The sequence below is a fragment of the Rhinopithecus roxellana genome, chromosome 10, assembly GCF_007565055.1.
Source record: "Rhinopithecus roxellana isolate Shanxi Qingling chromosome 10, ASM756505v1, whole genome shotgun sequence".
Lineage (NCBI taxonomy): Eukaryota > Metazoa > Chordata > Mammalia > Primates > Cercopithecidae > Rhinopithecus > Rhinopithecus roxellana.
In genome coordinates, this window is record NC_044558.1 from 67,679,889 (window position 1) to 67,699,061 (window position 19,173).

General features: G+C 38.5%; 1 protein-coding gene across 1 annotated transcript in view; it reads left to right on the top strand.

Annotated features, from left to right (window-relative positions):
* Positions 1 to 19,173, top strand: part of SLC38A1 (solute carrier family 38 member 1) — an 86,999-nt gene that overhangs the window by 17,452 nt on the left and 50,374 nt on the right. Inside the window, 2 exon segments of the mRNA XM_030939971.1 lie at positions 8,535 to 8,642; positions 12,002 to 12,217. Coding sequence (XP_030795831.1) covers positions 12,096 to 12,217 — 122 coding nt within the window. The 5' untranslated portion in view covers positions 8,535 to 8,642; positions 12,002 to 12,095.

Sequence of the window (19,173 nt, forward strand, 5' to 3'; positions counted from 1 at the left end):
ATGGATGGACATTTGGGTTAGTTCCAAGTCTTTCCTGTTGTGAATAGTGCCACAATAAACATATGTGTGCGTATGTCTTTATAGTAGCATGATTTATAATCCTTTGGGTATATACCCAGTAATGGGATGGCTGGGTCAAACGGTATTTCTAGTTCTAGATCCTTGAGGAATCGTCACACTGTCTTCCACAATGGTTGAACTAATTTACACTCCCACCAACAGTGTAAAAGTGTTCTTATTTCTCCACATCCTCTCCAGCATCTGTGGTTTCCTGACTTTTTAATGATCGCCATTCTAACTGGCATGAGATGGTATCTCATTGTGGTTTTGATTTGCATTTCTCTGATGACCAGTGATAATGAGCATTTTTTTCATGTGTCTGTTGGCTCCATAAATGTCTTCTTTTCAGAAGTGTCTGTTCATATCCTTTGCCCACTTTTTGTTGGGGTTGTTTGTTTTTTTCTTGAAAATTTATTTACGTTCTTTGTAGATTCTGGATATGAGCCCTTTGTCAGATGGGTAGATTGCAAAGATTTTCTCTCATTCTGTAGGTTGCCTGTTCACTCTGATGGTAGTTTCTTTGGCTGTACAGAAGCTCTTTAGTTTAATGAGATCCCATTTGTCTATTTTGGCTTTTGTTGCCATTGCTTTTGGTGTTTTAGTCATGAAGTCCTTGCCCATGCATATGTCCTGAATGGTATTACCTAGGTTTTCTTCTAGGGTTTTTATGGTTTCAGTTCTAACATTTAGGTCTTTAATTCCATCTTGAATTAATTTTTGTACAACATGTAAGGAAGGGATCCAGATTCAGCTTTCTACATATGGCTAGCCAGTTCTCCTAGCACCATTTATTAAATAGGGAATCCTTTTCTCATTGATTGTTTTTGTCAGGTTTGTCAAAGATCAGATGGTTATAGATGTGTGGTGTTAATTCTGAGGCCTCTGTTCTGTTCCATTGATCCATATATCTGTTTTGGTACCAGTCCCATGCTGTTTTGTTTACTGTAGCCTTGTAGTATAGTTTGAAGTCAGGTAGCATGATGCCTCCAGCTTTGTCCTTTTTTTCTTAGGATTGTCTTGGCAATGAGGGCTCTTTTTTGGTTCCATATGAACTTTAAAGTAGTTTTTTTTTTTTTTTTTTTTTTTTTTTTCCAATTCTGTGAAGAAAGTCATTGGTAGTTTGATGGGGATGGCATTGAATTTATACATTACCTTGGGCAGTATGGCCATTTTCACAATATTGATTCTTCCTGTCCATGAGCATGGAATGTTCTTCCATTTGTTTGTGTCCTCTTTTATTTCATTGAGCAGTGGTTTGTAGTTCTCCTTGAAGAGGTCCTTCACATCCCTTGTAAGTTGGATTCCTAGGTATTTTATTCTCTTTGTAGCAATTGTGAATGGGAGTTCACTTATGATTTGGCTCTGTTTGTCTGTTATTGGTGTATGGGAATGGTTGTGATTTTTGCACGTTGATTTTGTATCCTGAGACTTTGCTGAAGTTGCTTATCAGCTTAAGGATAAGCTTTGGGCTGAGATGATAGGGTTTTCTAAATACACAATCATCTCATCTGCAAAGAGGGACAATTTGACTTCCTCTTTTCCAATTGAGTACACTTTATTTCTTTCTCTTGCCTGATTGCCCTAGCCAGAAGTTCAACACTATGTTGAATAGGAGTGGTGAGAGAGGGCATCCCTGGTCTTGTGCCAGTTTTTAAAGGGAATGCTTCCAGTTTTTGCCCATTCAGTATGATATTGGCTGTAGGTTTGTCATAAATAGCTCTTATTATTTTGAGAAATGTTCCATCAATGCCCAGTTTATTGAGAGTTTTTAGCCTGAAGCGCTGTTGAATTTTGTCAGAATCCTTTTCTGCATCTGTTGAGGTAATCATGTGGTTTTTGTCATTGGTTCTGTTTATGTGATGGATTATGTTTATTGATTTGCATATGTTGAACCAGCCTTGCATCCCAGAGATGAAGCCAACTTGATCATGGTGGATAAACTTTTTGATGTGCTGCTGGATTCGGTTTGCCAGTATTTTATTGAGGATTTTTGCATCAATGTTCCTCAGGGATATTGGCCTAAAATTCTCTTTTTTGTGTGTGTCTCTGCCAGGCTGTGGTATCATCATGATGCTGGCCTCATCATCGTGAGTTAGGGTGGCTTCCCTCTTTTTCCATTAATTGGAATAATTTCGGAAGGAATGGTACCAGCTCCTCCTTGTACCTCCAGTAGAATTCAGCTGTGAATCCGTCTGGTCCTGGACTTCTTTTACTTGGTAGGCTATTAATTATTGCCTCAATTTCAGAGCCTGTTATTGGTGCATTCAGAGATTCAACTTCTTCCTGGTTTAGTGTTCGGAGGGTGTATGTGTCCAGGAATTCATCCATTTTTTCAAGATTTTCTAGTTTATTTGTGTAGAGGTGTTTATAGTATTCTCTGATGGTAGTTTGTACTTCTGTGGGATCGGTGGGGATATCCCCTTTATCATTTTTTATTGCATCTATTTGATTCTTCTCTCTTCTTTATTAATCTTGCTAGCAGTCTATCAATTTTGATGATCTTTTCAAAAAAGCAGCTCCTGGATTCATTGATTTTTTGAAGGGTTTTCTGTGTCTCTATCTCCTTCAGTTCTGCTCTGATCTTAGTTATTTCTTGCCTTCTGCTAACTTTTGAATTTGTTTGCTCTTGCTTCTCTAGTTCTTTTAATTGTGATGTTAGGGTGCCGATTTTAGATCTTTCCTGCTTTCTCTTGTGGGGATTTAGTGCTATAAATTTAAAGACACTGCTTTAAATGTGTCTCAGAGATTCTGGTACATTGTGTCTTTGTTCTAATTGGCTTCAAAGAACGTATTTATTTCTGCCTTCATTTTGTTATTTACCTAGTAGTCATTCCGGAGCAGGTTGTTCAGTTTCCATGTAGTTGTGTGGTTTTGAATGAGTTTCGTAATTCTGAGTTCTAATTTGATTGCACTGTGGTCTGAGAGACAGTTCGTTGTGATTTGTGTTCTTTTACGTTTGCTGAGGAGTGCTTTACTTACAACTATGTGGTCAGTTTTGGAATAAGTGTGATGTGGTGCTGAGAAGAATGTATATTCTGTTGATTTGGGGTGGAGAGTTCTGTAGATGCTGTTAGGTCCGCTTGGTGCAGAGCTGAGTTCAATTCCTGGATATCTTTGATAACCTTCGTTCTCATTGATCTATTGTTGACAGTGGGTGTTAAAGCTTCCCATTATTATTGTTTGGGAGTCTAAGTCTCTTTGTAGGTCTCTAAGGACTTGCTTTATGAATTTTCATGCTCCTGTATTGGGTGCATATATATTTAGGATAGTTAGCTCTTCTTGGTGAATTGATCCCTTTACCATTATGTAATGGTCTTCTTTGTCTTTTTTGTTCTTTGTTGGTTTAAAGTCTGTTTTATCAGAGACTAGGATTGCAACCCCCTTTTTTTTTTGTTTTTTTTTTTTTTTTGTTTGTTTGTTTGTTTGTTTTTTGCTTTCCAATTGCTTGGTAGATCTTCCTCCATCCCTTTATTTTGAGCTTATATGTATCTTTGCATGTGAGATGGGTCTCCTGAATACAGCACATTGATGCGTCTTGACTCTTTATCCAATTTGCCAGTCTGTGTCTTTTAATTGGGGCATTTAGCACATTTACATGTAAGGTTAATATTGTTATGTGTGAATTTGATCCTGTCATTATGATGTTAGTTGGTTATTTTGCTCATTAATTGATGCAGTTTCTTCACAGCATTGATGGTCTTTACAATTTGGCATATTTTTGTGGCAGCTGGTACTTGTTGTTTCTTTCCATGTTTAGTGCTTCCTTCGGGAGCTCTTGTAAGGTAGGTCTGGTGGTGACAAAATCTCTCAGCATTTGCTTCTCTGTAAAGGATTTTATTTCTCCTTCACTTATGAAGCTTAGTTTGGCTGGATATGAAATTCTGGGTTGAAAATTCTTTTCTTTCAGAATGTTGAATATTGGTCCCCACTCTTTTCTGGACTGTAGAGTTTCTGCCGAGAGATCTGCTGTTAGTCAGATGGGCTTCCCTTTGTGGGTAACCTGACCTTTCTCTCTGGCTGCCCTTAACATATTTTCCTTCATTTCAACTTTGGTGAATCTGATAATTATGTGTCTTGGGGTTGCTCTTCTCGAGGAGTATCTTTGTGGTGGTCTCTGTATTTCCTAAATTTGAATGTTGGCCTGCCAAGCAAAGTTGGGTAAGTTCTCTTGGATAATATCCTAAAGAGTGTTTTCTGACTTTGTTTCATTTTCCCCATCACTTTCACATATACCAGTCAAATGTAGATTTGATCTCTTCATATAGTTCCATATGTATTGGAGGCTTTGTTCATTGCTTTTTACTCTTTTTCTCTCTAAAATTCTCTTCTCACTTTATTTCATTAATTTGATCTTCAGTCACTAATACCCTTTCTTCCACTTGATCGAATCGGCTACTGAAGCTTGTGCATATGTCATGTAGTTCTTGTGCCATGATTTTCAGCTCCATCAGGTAATTTAAGGTCTTCTCCACACTGTTTATTCTAGTTAGCCATTCATCTAATGTTTTTTCAAGGTTTTTAGCTTCCTTGTGATGGCTTCAAACATCCTCCTTTAGCTCAGAGAAGTTTGTTATTACCAACCTTCTGAAGCCTAGTTCTGCCATCTTGTAAACCTCATTCTCCATCCAGCTTTGTTCCATTGCTGGTGAGAAGATGCAGTCCTTTGGAGGAGAAGAGGAGCTCTGGTTTTTAGAATTTTCAGCTTTCCTGCTCTGGTTTCTCCCCATCTTTGTGGTTTTATCTACCTTTGCTCTTTGATGTTGGTGACCTACAGATGGGGTTTTGGTGTGGATGTCCGTTTTGTTGTTGTTGATGCTATTCCCCTTTGTTTATTAGTTTTCCTTCTAACAGTCAGGTACCTCAGCTGCAGGTTTGTTGGAGTTTGTTGGAGTTTGCTGAAGGTCCACTCCAGACCCTGTTTGCCCAGATATCAACAGCAGAGGCTGCAGAACAGCAAATATTGCTGCCTGATCCTTCCTCTGCAAGCTTCGTCCCAGAGAGTCACCTGCTTGTATCAGGTGTCAGTCAGCCCCTACTGGGAGGTGTCTCCCAGTTAGGCTACACAGGGGTCAGGGACTCACTTGAGGAGGCAGTCTGTCTGTTATCAGAGCTCTAACATTGTTGGAGATCCACTGCTGTCTTCAGAGCTGTCAGACAGGGATGTTTAAGTCTGCAGAAGTTTCTGCTGCCTTTTCTTCAGCTATGCCCTGTCCCCAGAGGTGGGGTCTATAAAGACAGCAAGCCTTGCTCCACTGTGGTGGGCTCCACCCAGTTTGAGCTTCCTAGGCTGCTTTGTTTACTTACTCAAGCCTCAGAAATGGTGGACGCCCCTCCTGCTGCCAGGCTGCTGCCTGGCAGGTCAATCTCAGACTGCTGCGCTAGCAGTGAGCAAGGGTCTGTGGACATGGGACCTGTTGATCCAGGTGCAGGATACAATCTTCTGGTGTGCTGTTTGCTGAGACCTTTGGGAAAGCACTGTATTTGAGTGGGGGTGTCCTCCTGGTACAGTCTGTCATGGCTTCCCTTGGCCTGGAAAGGGAAATTGCCAGACCCCTTGTGCTTCCTGTGTGAGGCAACACCCTGCCCTGCTTCAGCTCACCCTCCGTGGGCTGCATCCACTGTCCAACCAGTCCCAATGAGATGAACCAGTTACCTCAGTTGGAAATGCAGAAATCACCCGTCTTCTACTTTGTTCACGCTGGGAGCTACAGAATGGAGCTGTTCATATTTGGCCGTCTTTGAACGGAACACGACAGAGATCAAGAAATAATATTTTTTAAAAGAACCACTTCTGTTCTTCAAAATGCTTACAATATAATAGTCAATGAAAAAAGTAGGCTAAAAACAATCTAAAATCACCAGTGCTAAATTAAGGAAGAGAAGGAAATGGAACTAGACCTAGAGAAAGGAAATAAATAGAAAAAAGGAAGAAAAAAAGGAAGAAAAATCTTAACAGTAGCCCATTTGGGGGTGGCAAATTTCTTTTACAATATCTGTTCTGAAGATTCTACAGTGAGTATGTGTTACTTTTATTTATTTTTTGAGACAGGGTTTCACTCTCAGGATGAGCACAGTGACATGATCACAGCTCAGTGGAGTGTTGACCTCTCCAGGCTCAGTGCACATGTCTTTATGAGGTGGTGATTTCATTTTCTTTGGGTATATATCCAGAAGTGAGATTATTGTGTCATATAAACCAGTAAAGTTCTACTTTTAATTTTGTTGGGAACCTCCATACTGTTTTCTATAATGGCTCACCAAATTACCTTCCTTCCAACAGTGTACAAAGATTTCCTTTTCTCCATACCCTTGCCAACACTTGTTATCTTTTGACTTTAGATAATGGCTGTCCTAAGAGCTGTGAGGTGATAGCTCATTGCAGTATGGATTTGCATTTCCCTGATGGTTGATAATGTTAAGCACCTTTTCACATACTTGTTGGCCATTTTTATGTCTTCTCTGGAGAAATGTCTATTAATACTTTCTAAAAATCACTGACCTAGCTTTTATAATTGATTCTTAGGAGTTGAGCTAAGAGAGGTCTGATTATATTAGTTCTTCACAATAAGAAACCAATGATGATTCATAACAAGTTTTAGAATTAATTGTATGTGGCAAGATATGTAGTGCTACACAATTTTTGTCATTATTTAAGTTTGATAGTGATGCAGTGGTATTGTTTAAGAAGGGGCTTCTTGCCTTTTAGAAATTCATGCTGAGATATTTACAGATGATATGATATCAAGGACCTGCTGCAAAATAATTCCAGGTGATGGTGGACATAAAAAATCCAACAAGACAGGCCTGAATTGATAATTGAAGTTGGTATATGGGAGTTCAGTATACCATTGTCTACTTTTACACATGTTTAAAATTTCCAGTAATAAAAACAATTTTTTAAGGGAAAAATAAAATTAAGGATGGATATCAGTCAGGGTTCAGTTTCATTTAACAGAGATCTGTTTATGCTGAGGAAAACAGATTTAATACAGGGAATTCAGTGTCTAAAAATTTGTTAAAATTACTGGCAGTGCACTCTCTAGGCTGGGCCTCTAGGAGTAATTAGCATAACAACACATGCAACTGGCTTGCTAAGGTTAAATGCTCTCTGTGCCTCCTTCAGGAATTCTGGAAATCAGGAAGCCATTATCTCAAGTGCATGCTCCAGGAACACATCACTTGAGCCAGATCTGATGATCAGGAATCATAGCCACAACTGTTGGCACCAGGGCTACCTGCTGCTGCTGCACCTGCTAGAATGGTACCAGCAAAGTGGATGCCTTGCTCTGGCCACCACCACTCTCCCATTGGTGGAATCTAAATTATATCTAGAACTCTAGCTGCAAGGGAGTGTGGGAAATGTAGTTTTCAACTTTCTATCCTTTATAGAACTGGGGTAAAAAGAGGTGGCAACAAATATTGAGTGGACCAATCCACCACAAAGTGTTAGCAATTAGGCTGTCAGTACTGTTCCCAGTACAAGGAAAGTCTTCCCTCTCCTCCAATCAAATATTACCTATTGTTAGACACAGTTCAGGTCCTATCTCTTTATTAAATTAAGCCTTACCTGATCTCTTCTGGCCTTATTGATTTCTCCACCGTTCTACTTTCCTTTCTTCTTTCCTTCCTTGTTTCCTTCCCTCCTTCATGCATGTATGCACTGTGTAGGTGTGTGTGTCTCTGAACTGGGCTTATTCTTCATTCTGCCATGTAGTTTAGTCTATATCATGCAAATGTTTTGAGGTGCAGTGTCATTTTAGATAGGTTAGTCTCACTTGGTTAAATAGGCTCTAGGTGACTTAAGGCCAGGTAAGTTTCTTTGTGTATCCTTTCCTTTGATGTATAACACCATGTAGTATAAATAGCAAGATTATGTATTTTATATTGGTACTATTAATAAATTGTACCAATAAGCATACCAAGAAATTGATGCCTTCCTTAAGTACCTCACAAGATTGTGGTAAGGATCAGAAATGTTCTGTGCTAAATAAATTGTAATTTGTAACCTATTATAAATGTTGACAGGTAGTAATTACGGTTGTGTTAACACCAAGATCTTCATATGATGACCTAGTCTGCCTTTTAATTAATCATATAGCCTGATGATTATTTCTATCTTTCAGTGAAACTATAGTTCTTTGTTTCTTGAACTCAATCTGCACTTCCCACTTCTGTGCTGTTGACCACGTTCTCCCTCCACTGAGAAGTCTCAGCTCAGGCCCTATCTCCATCTGTCAGTCTCCTCTCCACCAACCAGTCTGAATGTCCAGCAATAACCAGTTAGATAACAATTTCTGGCAGAGTTAACCAAATATCAACAGTAGTGGTGTAGATCTGTGCTTACTGACATAACTCAGGATAGGAAATGGTATCTTAAGTGAAAAAAATGTTTTAAAAACTCAATGTTTGGTATAATTTCCATTTTTGCAAATGTGTATATATTTTTTATTTGTACTCATTCTTTCATTTGACAGATATTTATTGAGTGTCTACTGTGTGCCAGGCACTATATCTATGTGCATAGAAAAACCCTGGAAGGCTATACAACAATATATATAGAGTGATCGTCTCTGCTTGCTGAGGTAACAGGTGAACTTTTTTCTTTTTGCTTATTTTATTCCATTTGAAAAATTGTATTTTCTAACTTTTCTACCAAACCTGTATTAGTTAATTAATTCATTCATTTATTCATTTATTTTTAATAAATAAATTAGTATTTATTAATAAATAATATTTTTAAAAGAATCACCTCTGTTCTTCAAAATGCTTACAATATAATACTCAATGAAAAAAGTAGGCTAAAAACAATCTAAAATCACCAATGCTAAACTTAAAAAAGAGAAGGAAGAAGAGCTAGAGCTAGAGAAAGGAAAGGAAAAGAAAAAAGGAAGAAAAAAAGGAAGAAAAATCGTAACAGTGGCCCATTTGGGGGTGGTAGAATTTCTTTTACAGTATCTGTTCTGAAGATTCTACAGTGAGTATGTGTTACTTTTATTTATTTTTTGAGACAGGGTCTCACTCTGTTGCCCAGGTGGGAGCACAGTGGCATAATCACATCTCAATGGAGCTTTGACCTCCCTAGGTTCAGGTGATCCTCCCACCATAGCCTCCCAAGTAGCTGGGACAACAGGCACGTGCTACACACCCAGTTAATATTTTGTTTTGATTTTTTTGTTGTTGTTTTGTTTTTTTTGTTGTTGTTTGTTTTTTGTAGAGATGGGGTTTTGCCATGTTGTCTCAAATTCTTGGGCTTAAGTGATTTGCCTGCCTTGGCATCCCAAAGTGTTGGGATTACAAATGTGAGCGACCATGCCCAGTCATTGTATTCCTTTTAGAAGCAGGAAAAAAAAAATTTTCAAGGTCCAATCCAAATGTGACTTTTCTATGAAGCTGCCTGAGATCCCTGCATTTAACATTTTTCAAGCTTTTTCAATCCCTTCATCACTTAGTACTCAATAAATATATGATAAGTTGAATTTATACTATTTTTTCAAGTGTGGCCTTGGTGATAGGTGTCATTAATTTTGTTAATTTTTCCCTTCAATTTCTATTTTGATTTTCAAGAACAAGTTAGGTTTCAGAGAGGTTATTTAATAATAATAATAAATTATTCTTTGTGATTAATTTGTACTAGCATTTGCATAATATTGACCTAATTTTAGTGGCCAGGACTTCATCTGTTGTTTTCATTCTTTTGCCTTCTTCTCTATTTCTTACTAGTTTTACACACACAGGCATGTGTGTGTGTGATATGCATACACACACACACATATATGTACATACATATGTATTTTTAATATAAAAATTTAAACAGTAGACTCAAGATCTATTATTAGTCAATCCTTTCTCACTGCAGAAAATTTTTGTCTAGTGCCCTATTTCCTTCCATTTTGTAGAGAGAAAAGTCTCCTTAACCCAGATTGGAAATGCCATCCACTGAATTAACTTTCTATCAGCCCTGTAATATCACTTCAGTAGCCTGGGATGTAGTCACACAGGAGGGAGTCAATGTGGCAAGACTTTTAGAAATTACCCGGTCTAGCCCATTTGGACAGCTTTCATCAAAGAGGGGCAAGGGGTAAGAATGGGGCTCAACCATTTTAATTCATTTCAGCTTTTGCAAAATAAGGCAGATGGTAAAACATCACCACTGCATGAAGGTACCAGAAACAATCAGAGATGGGCCAGTCTCTAGCACCACCACTGTGGTTAGATGTATCAGCCTCAGACCAGGAGTCATGGGGTTCAAATCTCCCTGTCCTGGCTCTCTTCCTTCTTGAGGAGGTGCCCTGCCCTGAAGACAAGACGAGGCTGCTAGAACCTGAGATGTTATAAACATGTGTGTATTATGGCACATTACAGGATCCTGAAACCAGAGAAGTTTTATTCTAGATAAGAGACTGTGTGAATGAAAAGAATAATGTGTGGCCTGGTTATGGAAAGAGGAAAAATGGGGGATACCTGGAAAAGTTATCATTCTACAGCACTTTCTGTGGATCTTCAAAATAATAGAAATTAATAAGATGCTTCTTGAAATACTACTTAGTTGGGCACATTGGAGTTTGACCCTTAACTAGGCTACAGCATTCTTATGGAATTTAGGATCAGACAAAGTTCAAAGCATTGTCTAAGGGGATTTGCTAATGACATTAAAAAAAAAAAAAAAAAAAACTGCTCATTGACATTCTTCTTCATTCCATGGTCCCCAGCACTTTGCTGAGCGTATCACAGTGAGGCTGCCCATGCATTATAGGCCTTGCTTTTGAAGTTGCATTTGCCTCTGTGGCCATCTGCTTTTTAGACATGATTGGGCACATTCAGGGTGGCATGGCCATAGACAAGCCATCTGATTTTTAATTCGTGAGGCTGCTGTGCCCCCAAAATTCTTTTTCTCCCTCCCTACTTACTATGAGTGATCCCACAGAAACTTAAACCACAGTCATCCATATGGGAGAAAATGTGAACTCTGGAAGTTTTTCATTTCTGATGAGTAATATCGTAGCAGATGGATTAAACCAAATCCTTTGAGTATGAGTTTTTAATTCCCTAATTCCCTGACGTAAAGTGATTTCATTGAAGAGATTGATTTAATCTCTTTCAGTTGATGGATACACTACTTGCAAAATTTCAAAACATAAATTTGTTGTTTACTGGTTGACTACCAGGTTGGGTACTTGATCCCAGGATTTGCATTTTTTTTTTTTAAGCTGGGATTGCTAAACTGAAGGTGTTTTTGTGTCTGTGCAGTCTGTACCCAGCTATATGTGTGCTCTGTGATCTGACACATTAAAATAACTGAATCACTTTAATTTTAAAAACACTGCTTCAGGCCAGGAGCGATGGCTCACGTCTGTAATCTGAACACTTTGGGAGGCCAAGGAGGGTGGATCACCTGAGGTCAGGAGTTCGAGAACAGCCTGACCAACATGGAGAAACCCTGTCTCTACTAAAAATACAGAAATTAGCTGGGCGTGGTGGCACATGCCTGTAATCACAACTACTTTGGAGGCTGAGGCAGGAGAATTGCTTGAACCAGGGAGGCGGAGGTTGCAGTGAGCTGAGACTGTGCCATTGCACTCCAGCCTGGCAACAAGAGCGAAACTTCATCTCAAAAAACAACAACGACAACAACAACACTGCTTCATATCATAAAAGGAGGTCTCTGTTACCTACAGCTAGCATGATAGTCTTATAAACCTGATCAGTAAGATTATGGGACATGATTCACTGTATAGTTTAAAATGGAAGGAAATTTATAAAAGGCATAAAATTTAGATACACCTCCATAACTTGATAGACAAAGATTGCTTTAATGCATCTAGTAGCAACATGTAAAAGTTGTATAATCAGTAAATTAACTACTTGTTTATTTGTGGCAATTTATTTTTAATCAGTAGTGTTTTCATATGTTTAGTTATTTTTTTATTTTGCTATATTTTAGGGGTGTCAAGCTTCCATTTTTGGTATCTACTTCTAAATACACTCAGAACAGTAGAAATTTGGACTAATTTTCAAACTACAGATACTTTCTAATCATGATGCATTTCAAAAGTGGACTCGAATTAACTGAGTTGCAAAACATGACAGTGCCTGAAGATGATAACATTAGCAATGATTCCAATGATTTCACCGAAGTAGAAAATGGTCAGATAAATAGGTGAGTATTTTTCCACTAACACTTCCTGCCAAGTGAAAGAAATGGCTCATGGCTCACATCTGTAATCCCAGCCCTTTGGGAGGCCGAGGTGAGTGAATCATTTGAGGTCAAGAATTCAAGACCAGCCTGACCAACATGGTGAAACCTCGTCTCTACTAAATACAAAAAATTAGCCATGCTTGGTGGTGCATGCCTGTATTCCCAGCTACTTAGGAGGCTGAGGCAGGAGAATCGCTTGAACCTGGGAGGTGGAGGTTGCAGTGAGCCAAGATCATGCTGCTGCACTACAGCCTGGGCGACAGTGAAACTCTGTCTCGGAAAGAAAAAAAAAAAAGTAAAGAAAAAGAAACGGCTATAAAAATTATTCTGATTTTTAGTTATTCTGTTGAATTATTCATTACTAAAGTTATGTTCCATTTGAAGATGCAATTTGAATTTCTTATGTGACATCTGTTGGGCATAGTCTGCAATAGCAGATGAAGCAAATAGGAAAGTAATTTATTCATCTTTTAAAATCTTTCAATTGAGACTAATAAAAATGTATGAATACACTGAACCCCAACCAAGCTCTCTGTTATGAATTAAACAGACTACTGGAATTTCACTGCATCCCATATCCAAATGTGTACTACAGTCATCTGTACATATTTTAATCAAGAAATGGTCAAAGTTGCATTTGCTAATGAATCTGTGTTAAACTACAAGTGTGTCATCCTTATAAGCATCATTTGTAGTATGGATTTTAAATAATAATAATGGTTGAGCCCAAATGACTCTATGAGGAACTGTAATAGAAACATAGTACATAAAAGAGAAAGAGAAGGAAAGTGAACACGACTGAAGGGAGAAGCAATGGGGAAGAAGTAGAGGGTCAGGGTAGGAAGAGTGCTGGCCTGGAAGCTCCCAGCCACTAGCTGTGTCCTCAGGCAAGTCCTTCCAACCCTTGGGTCTTTATTGCTTACGTTACAAGAGTAGAACCGAATGTCTTTTTTAAAAAATGATTTGGGGCATTCTTAGACCCACTGATTGTCTAACTGGCTTAGCAGGAAGCCCTCCAGCTTGGGAGTTAGCAGCATAGCCTCCTAAAAGATTAGGAAAAAAGAGTGGCATATGCAGGACCGTTAGAACACCTACAATGTTATACTTTGGGAGGGTCAAAAGGAAATTGGGGTGGGAAAGGATAAGAATATTATGTCAACTAACCAGGCATCTTTGTAGGAATCATTTCTGATAGTCTACATTCTGATAAAATGTGTGATTAAAAGTCCAGCATAGGATTTAGCTACCATCATTTATTAATACAGATGTTCAGAAGTTCCAGCCTTGTCTCTCCTTTTTTCCTCCTTTAAATGTTCTTAGAGGTTAAGTTCTCAACTCAGACATTCTTCCTCATTATTATCCAAGTACTGTCAACTGTGCTAGATGATGGTTCTTATTATGGGACTCAAGTGTACTTACTTCTTTCACCTTTTTTGAGTAATTATTAATAATAATACCCATTTCTTGAGTGCCGGGTATTTTACATATGCTACCACATATCCTTATAACTGCCATGCAAAGCAGGTATTCTTCTGCAAATGAGAAAAATGTAAAATTTCCGTTTACAAATAAGGAAAACTAAGGTTCAGAGAAAGAAAATAACTTATCCAAGGGTACACAAAGGTCTGTCTAAAATTTGTGTGTTTTTACTCTACTCTCCTCCCTCTGGTTATAATGCTTGGGCATTGGTAAAAAGCTAGTCTTTAATAGTTCTATTAAATGCTACCAGGGCCATTTTATGTGCTGTACGCCTGGAAGGTTCAGTAGTCCCTACTGACCTCCACTGAACAGTGGAAGGAATTCTCACAAGTAGGACATTGTGATTTTATAAAAATATCAAAGCAATCCATTATCAAAGCAATCCAAACCTCAAGGGCCTTAAAAGTGGGAGTCATTTATAATAGTCAGTTTAGAATCTCAACTTGATTTTTAAAAGTGTCACTTACTAAAAATGCCAAGTTTTTAGATGACTACCACTTGCAGTAGATGGGAGAAACATCCATTCTCACCCGTGACTTAGGCGCCTTGCCCAGATGAACTCACTTCCCTATAGGCTCTGACCAGGGCAAGCGTTGGTGGTACAGAGGGAGGTCTATTGGCTTTTGGTTCCTGTATTGCAAATGCAGTGTGATGAGGTTTTTTTTTTTTTTTTTTTCCCCTCCTTCTCTGACTCAGTTCATGACTCTTGTTTCATTTTTGGCTCTAAGACAATTAAAAGCAACATTAGCATGAAGCTAATAAAGAAAAAGATCCTTGCCAGTTTTATTGAAGGTCCCTATTGGGTTATCTGGCTTACTGTATTGGCATATTTTAGTAGTCCATGATTCCTGCAAAAACTACACCTAAATACCCCTCATTCTTCCTACGGCTTTCTCAAATTTGTGAGAGGAGGGTAGGTCCAATTATATGAATCTAAGAAAACCACTTCTCCCCAAACAGTGAACTTTTAGGAAGCTGGAGAAAATGTTGAAAACAAACATTGACGTTGTGTTACTTGGCATCTAGCTGATAGCTCTGCCTGGAAACTTCGCAATTGGATACAATAAGAATTATTCTTTTAAGTGTGGTTGAAAATAAGAGTAGTGTCATTTGAACATTCAGACATCTGCCCTTATTCCAGTTCAGTTGTTTTATTTCATGCCTAAATTTTGCGGCTGTAGTCATAGAAACCTATACCTGGAATGATAATACCTTTTAAAATATCCATTAGACCAGTGCTGCCAACTGGTGTTTTAATGTGTATATGAAACACTTGGAAACCTCGTTAAATGCATATTCTGATTCAGTAAGCCTGGGGTGGGGCCTGCGATTCTGATTTCTAGCAAATTCCCAGGTGACACCCATAACTGCTGGTCCATGAGCCAAACTTTGAGTAGAAAGCTCTAGACTCTTCCTCTAAATGTGAACTTCTTGTGAGAAGGGACTGTCTTAATCATCTTTATATTCCTTCTGCCTATCCTAGTGTCTAGGCAGGGTGGACTGCCTATCCTAGTGTCTAGGTAATGTCTACAGGGTGGACATTACAAATTATGTATTGACTGAGAGAGAGAGACAGAGAGAGAGAGAGAGTAAAGTACATGGCTTTGGATTTAGACTTGCATTGAATCCTGGCTCTATCATAGATCTTACTGATCTCATGCTCTGAGCTTCAATCCCATCCCTTTAAGATGGGGATAATAATAATACCTTACCTCACGGGATTGTTGGGGAATATTTAATGTACTATTATCTGTAGGTTAAGAACATAGGCTCTCCACTTAGCCTGCTTATGTTCAAACCCTGCCACAACAGGTTAGTTAGCCTATTTATTCCTAATGTTCCATTATTGGAACGCTGAGCTTGTGGGACTTATTTATATCCTACTGCTCAAGGTCATCGCCAAGGCCTAATTTTTCACACACAAAAAAATGCAACCTCCAGCATAAATGGGTTAATAGTAATGTAACTTTGGTCAAGTTACTTAATTTTCCCAAACTGGGGCTAAAAATAGTACCAACCACATATAATTATTATGAAAATAAATGAGGAAATCCATGTAAAGTACTTGGCACAGTATCTGGCAATAGTAAGCCTCTTAGTATGAGAAAAGTCTATCAGTAAAAATGCAGTCCCCCTTCTTTGGCAAGCACTTCTTTCTTCTCCACCTCAAGAAGCAGTAACATTGCTCTAGGTTTTGGATGATTGCTGGTTTTGCTTCTTAAATTTGGTGAAACATTAGTAGATTATTCTAAGTATACCCCGAAAAATATGCACGTATTTTAATATTTATCTGCTATTGCTCTTTCTGTATAGTTATTGCTATTATGACCCAGGAACTATTTAACAAAATTTGATATTATTTCATTAAGATTTGTTTTTAAAAGAATTTGAGGCAACTCTTGTCACTACACCCTGAATCCACTTGTCTTTATATATCTTTTGGAGTTTGTGGGCTAAATTTTTATCACTTGAGAGGACCCTTGAAAAGTTATCCCTCTTCTTCTTCTGTGTTTTCTATACCTTAGGGAAGAAGATTCCATAACTTCTCCCTGTATTCAATTTTCATGTCAGGAAATCCTTCTCTTGCTTTCATTTCTCCTGTTACAATTAAAGTCTTTTTTCCCCCTATTTTCAGTGGAATTTGTCCATCAAATAAGGCTTTGTTTACCTCTCAGTCTTCTCTTCTCTTTAGGTTCCTGTTTCTTCAATTCCCCCTTTTCATGTTTTCCAATCTCTTTGTTACTTGCCTCTTCCCTTTCATTTGTTTCTCTTTTTTAATACAATGTTAGCATTTCAGGGAAAGGAGTGGGAAAGGTCATTTAAGTTCAACCACTCATCTCTTTTATGTTATGACTCCTCAGATGAAACAGTATAATCTAGTAAGAACCTGATGGGTAGGAGATTAAAATAGGAAGATTATCTTTCTGTTGTACAACTCATCCTTAATTAGATTGTTACTGTTGATTTGTTTCTGGTTTTAAATAACAGCTTTCTGCTGCTTGCCTCTCTTCACAATGTACCTGAGTATAATAGCTTACATCATTTTTAAGGCTTTGTCTGTTCAGGGTCATCCAATCACCCATTGTAGAGTTTGTTTTGTTTTGTTTTGTTTTGTTTTGTTTGTTCACAGAGCAATTGGCTACCTAATGGTTAATTAGATTCTGTTTTATGGGTACAGACACAGTGAGAACTCTTTTTTAATAATACTTTATATCATCCTGAGATCACATGTCAAAGGCACCTTCATCCATAGCATATTTTAAGTCAATAAAGAGAAATATTACGTCAAGTATATTGCCAGAGGTCGTGCTTTGTAACAAGCAAGCGCATCTTTTAAATAGTGAGATAACAGAAACTTGTGAGAAGCTGCTTGACCTAGTTATTTTGAATGGAATTTTCCATTACAAAAAGTTGGTTTTATATATTTTTTAAATGTATAGAAATACAAAGCAAAGATGTAAAGACTTAAAGAGAAGAAAAAGTTGAAACACCATATAGGGAGGCTTTAAGTACTTCATTCTTATTGAGCTAAATTTCCCTCCAGCCTAAGCTACTCCCTAATTTCTAAACAGAAGATGCCTATTCAGCTTATGAGAGCTCCTCTGAGTTGTTAATGTATGGGTAGGTACATATTAGAAGGAGCTGAGAGACGGCACTGGACAATCACAATTCAAGATGAGTGCAGTGTTGACAGTGCGATACAGATAAAGTAGTAAGTAGGTCACAGTCCAAAAATTCCAAACCAGAGTGTGGAAGACTTGTGGATGATGAGGGTTTTGAATTGATAGGGAAAGACTGGCTGAGAGGAAGAAAGAGGACCTCCTCAAGGGAAAGTGAGTTCCTACTGCCATCTGCTTTTCATTCTCTGCTCTCAGAATATTGCTGGTCTTATCTCAGCCCTCAGTCCCTCTCAGGAGGAGCAGGGGAAGCTAAGATTGGAACATTTGAGGCAAAATCAAATTAAGCAGTACCTGGAATTGCAGGGCGAGGAATTTGTGCTTGAGGCTTATTCACTGGGGGAGCCAATGGAGATTTTTGGGAAAACCTATTAAGTCTTGTTGCAGAAAGTGGACTGAAACAGACAAAATCAAGGAGGCACTCTACAAATAATGTGTTTTAATGTGCTATTTAATGGTTACTTATGGCTCTGTCAGTCAGTATCATTATTCTCATTCTGCAGAAGTTCTGCAGGAAACAGCTGGCAGTCACACAGGGACTTACTCTTTATCCGCTTCAACTGCACAATGTTTGACCTGGCTGAATGCACCTTCATGTCACAGTGCCTGGATCTCTTTCTTCTCTGCTCACCTATGCTTTGCTATCAACCCAGGGGAGTGTTACCAGGCCTGGAATTTAGATCTTCCATAACAGGCAGTTTATTGGTGTTTTGTTTGGTTTGTTTGAAAATGTTTAGGCTTTTCTATTAATTTAAATATAATGGAAATTCTCTCTGGAAAACAAGTCCCTCCACAGGAAAGACAGATGGAAATTGCTGGATAGACTTAGTAGACTTGAGTTGGTTATGAAAATTACCCAGATTAGGTCAAGCACAGTGGTTCACACTTGTAATCCCAGTGCTTTGGGAAGGCAAGATTGGAAGAATCACTTGAGCCCAGGAGTCCGAGACCAGCCTGGTCAACATAGCAAGACTCCATCCATACACAATTTTTTTAAAAAATTAGCTGGGCGTGGTGGTGTGTGCCTGTAGTCCCAGCTACTTGAGAGGCTGAGGCAGGAGGATTGCTTGGGCCTAAGAGCTCCAGGTTACAGTGAGCTATGATTGTGTCACTGCACTCCAGATTGGGCAACAAAGCAAGAACTTGTCTCTAAAATAATAATAATAATAATAATAATAATAATAATAAAAATTAGCCTGATGAAATACAGTTGGCTGCCCATATCCTTGGGTTCTGCAACTGCAGATTCCACTGAGGATTGAAAATCTTTGAAAAAACAAACACAAATTGACAATTTAAAAATGCAAATTTTAGGCCGGGCGCGGTGGCTGAAGCCTGTAATCCCAGCACTTTGGGAGGCCGAGACGGGCGGATCATGAGGTCAGGAGATCAAGACTAACCGGGTGAAACCCCGTCTCTACTAAAAAATACAAAAAACTAGCCAGGCGAGGTGGCGGGCGCCTGTAGTCCCAGCTACTCGGGAGGTTGAGGCAGGCGAATGGCGTAAACCCGGGAGGCGGAGCTTGCAGTGGGCTGAGATCCGGCCACTGCACTCCAGCCTGGGCGACAGAGCGAGACTCCGTCTCAAAAAAAAAAAAAAAAAAAAAAAAAATGCAAATTTTAAAATATACTATAACAACTATTTACCTAGCATTCATATTAGGTATTATAAGTAGTCTAGAGATTACTTAAAGTATACAGGAGGATATGCATAGATTATATGCAAATTCTACAGCTATTTTATGTTAGGGACTTGAGCAT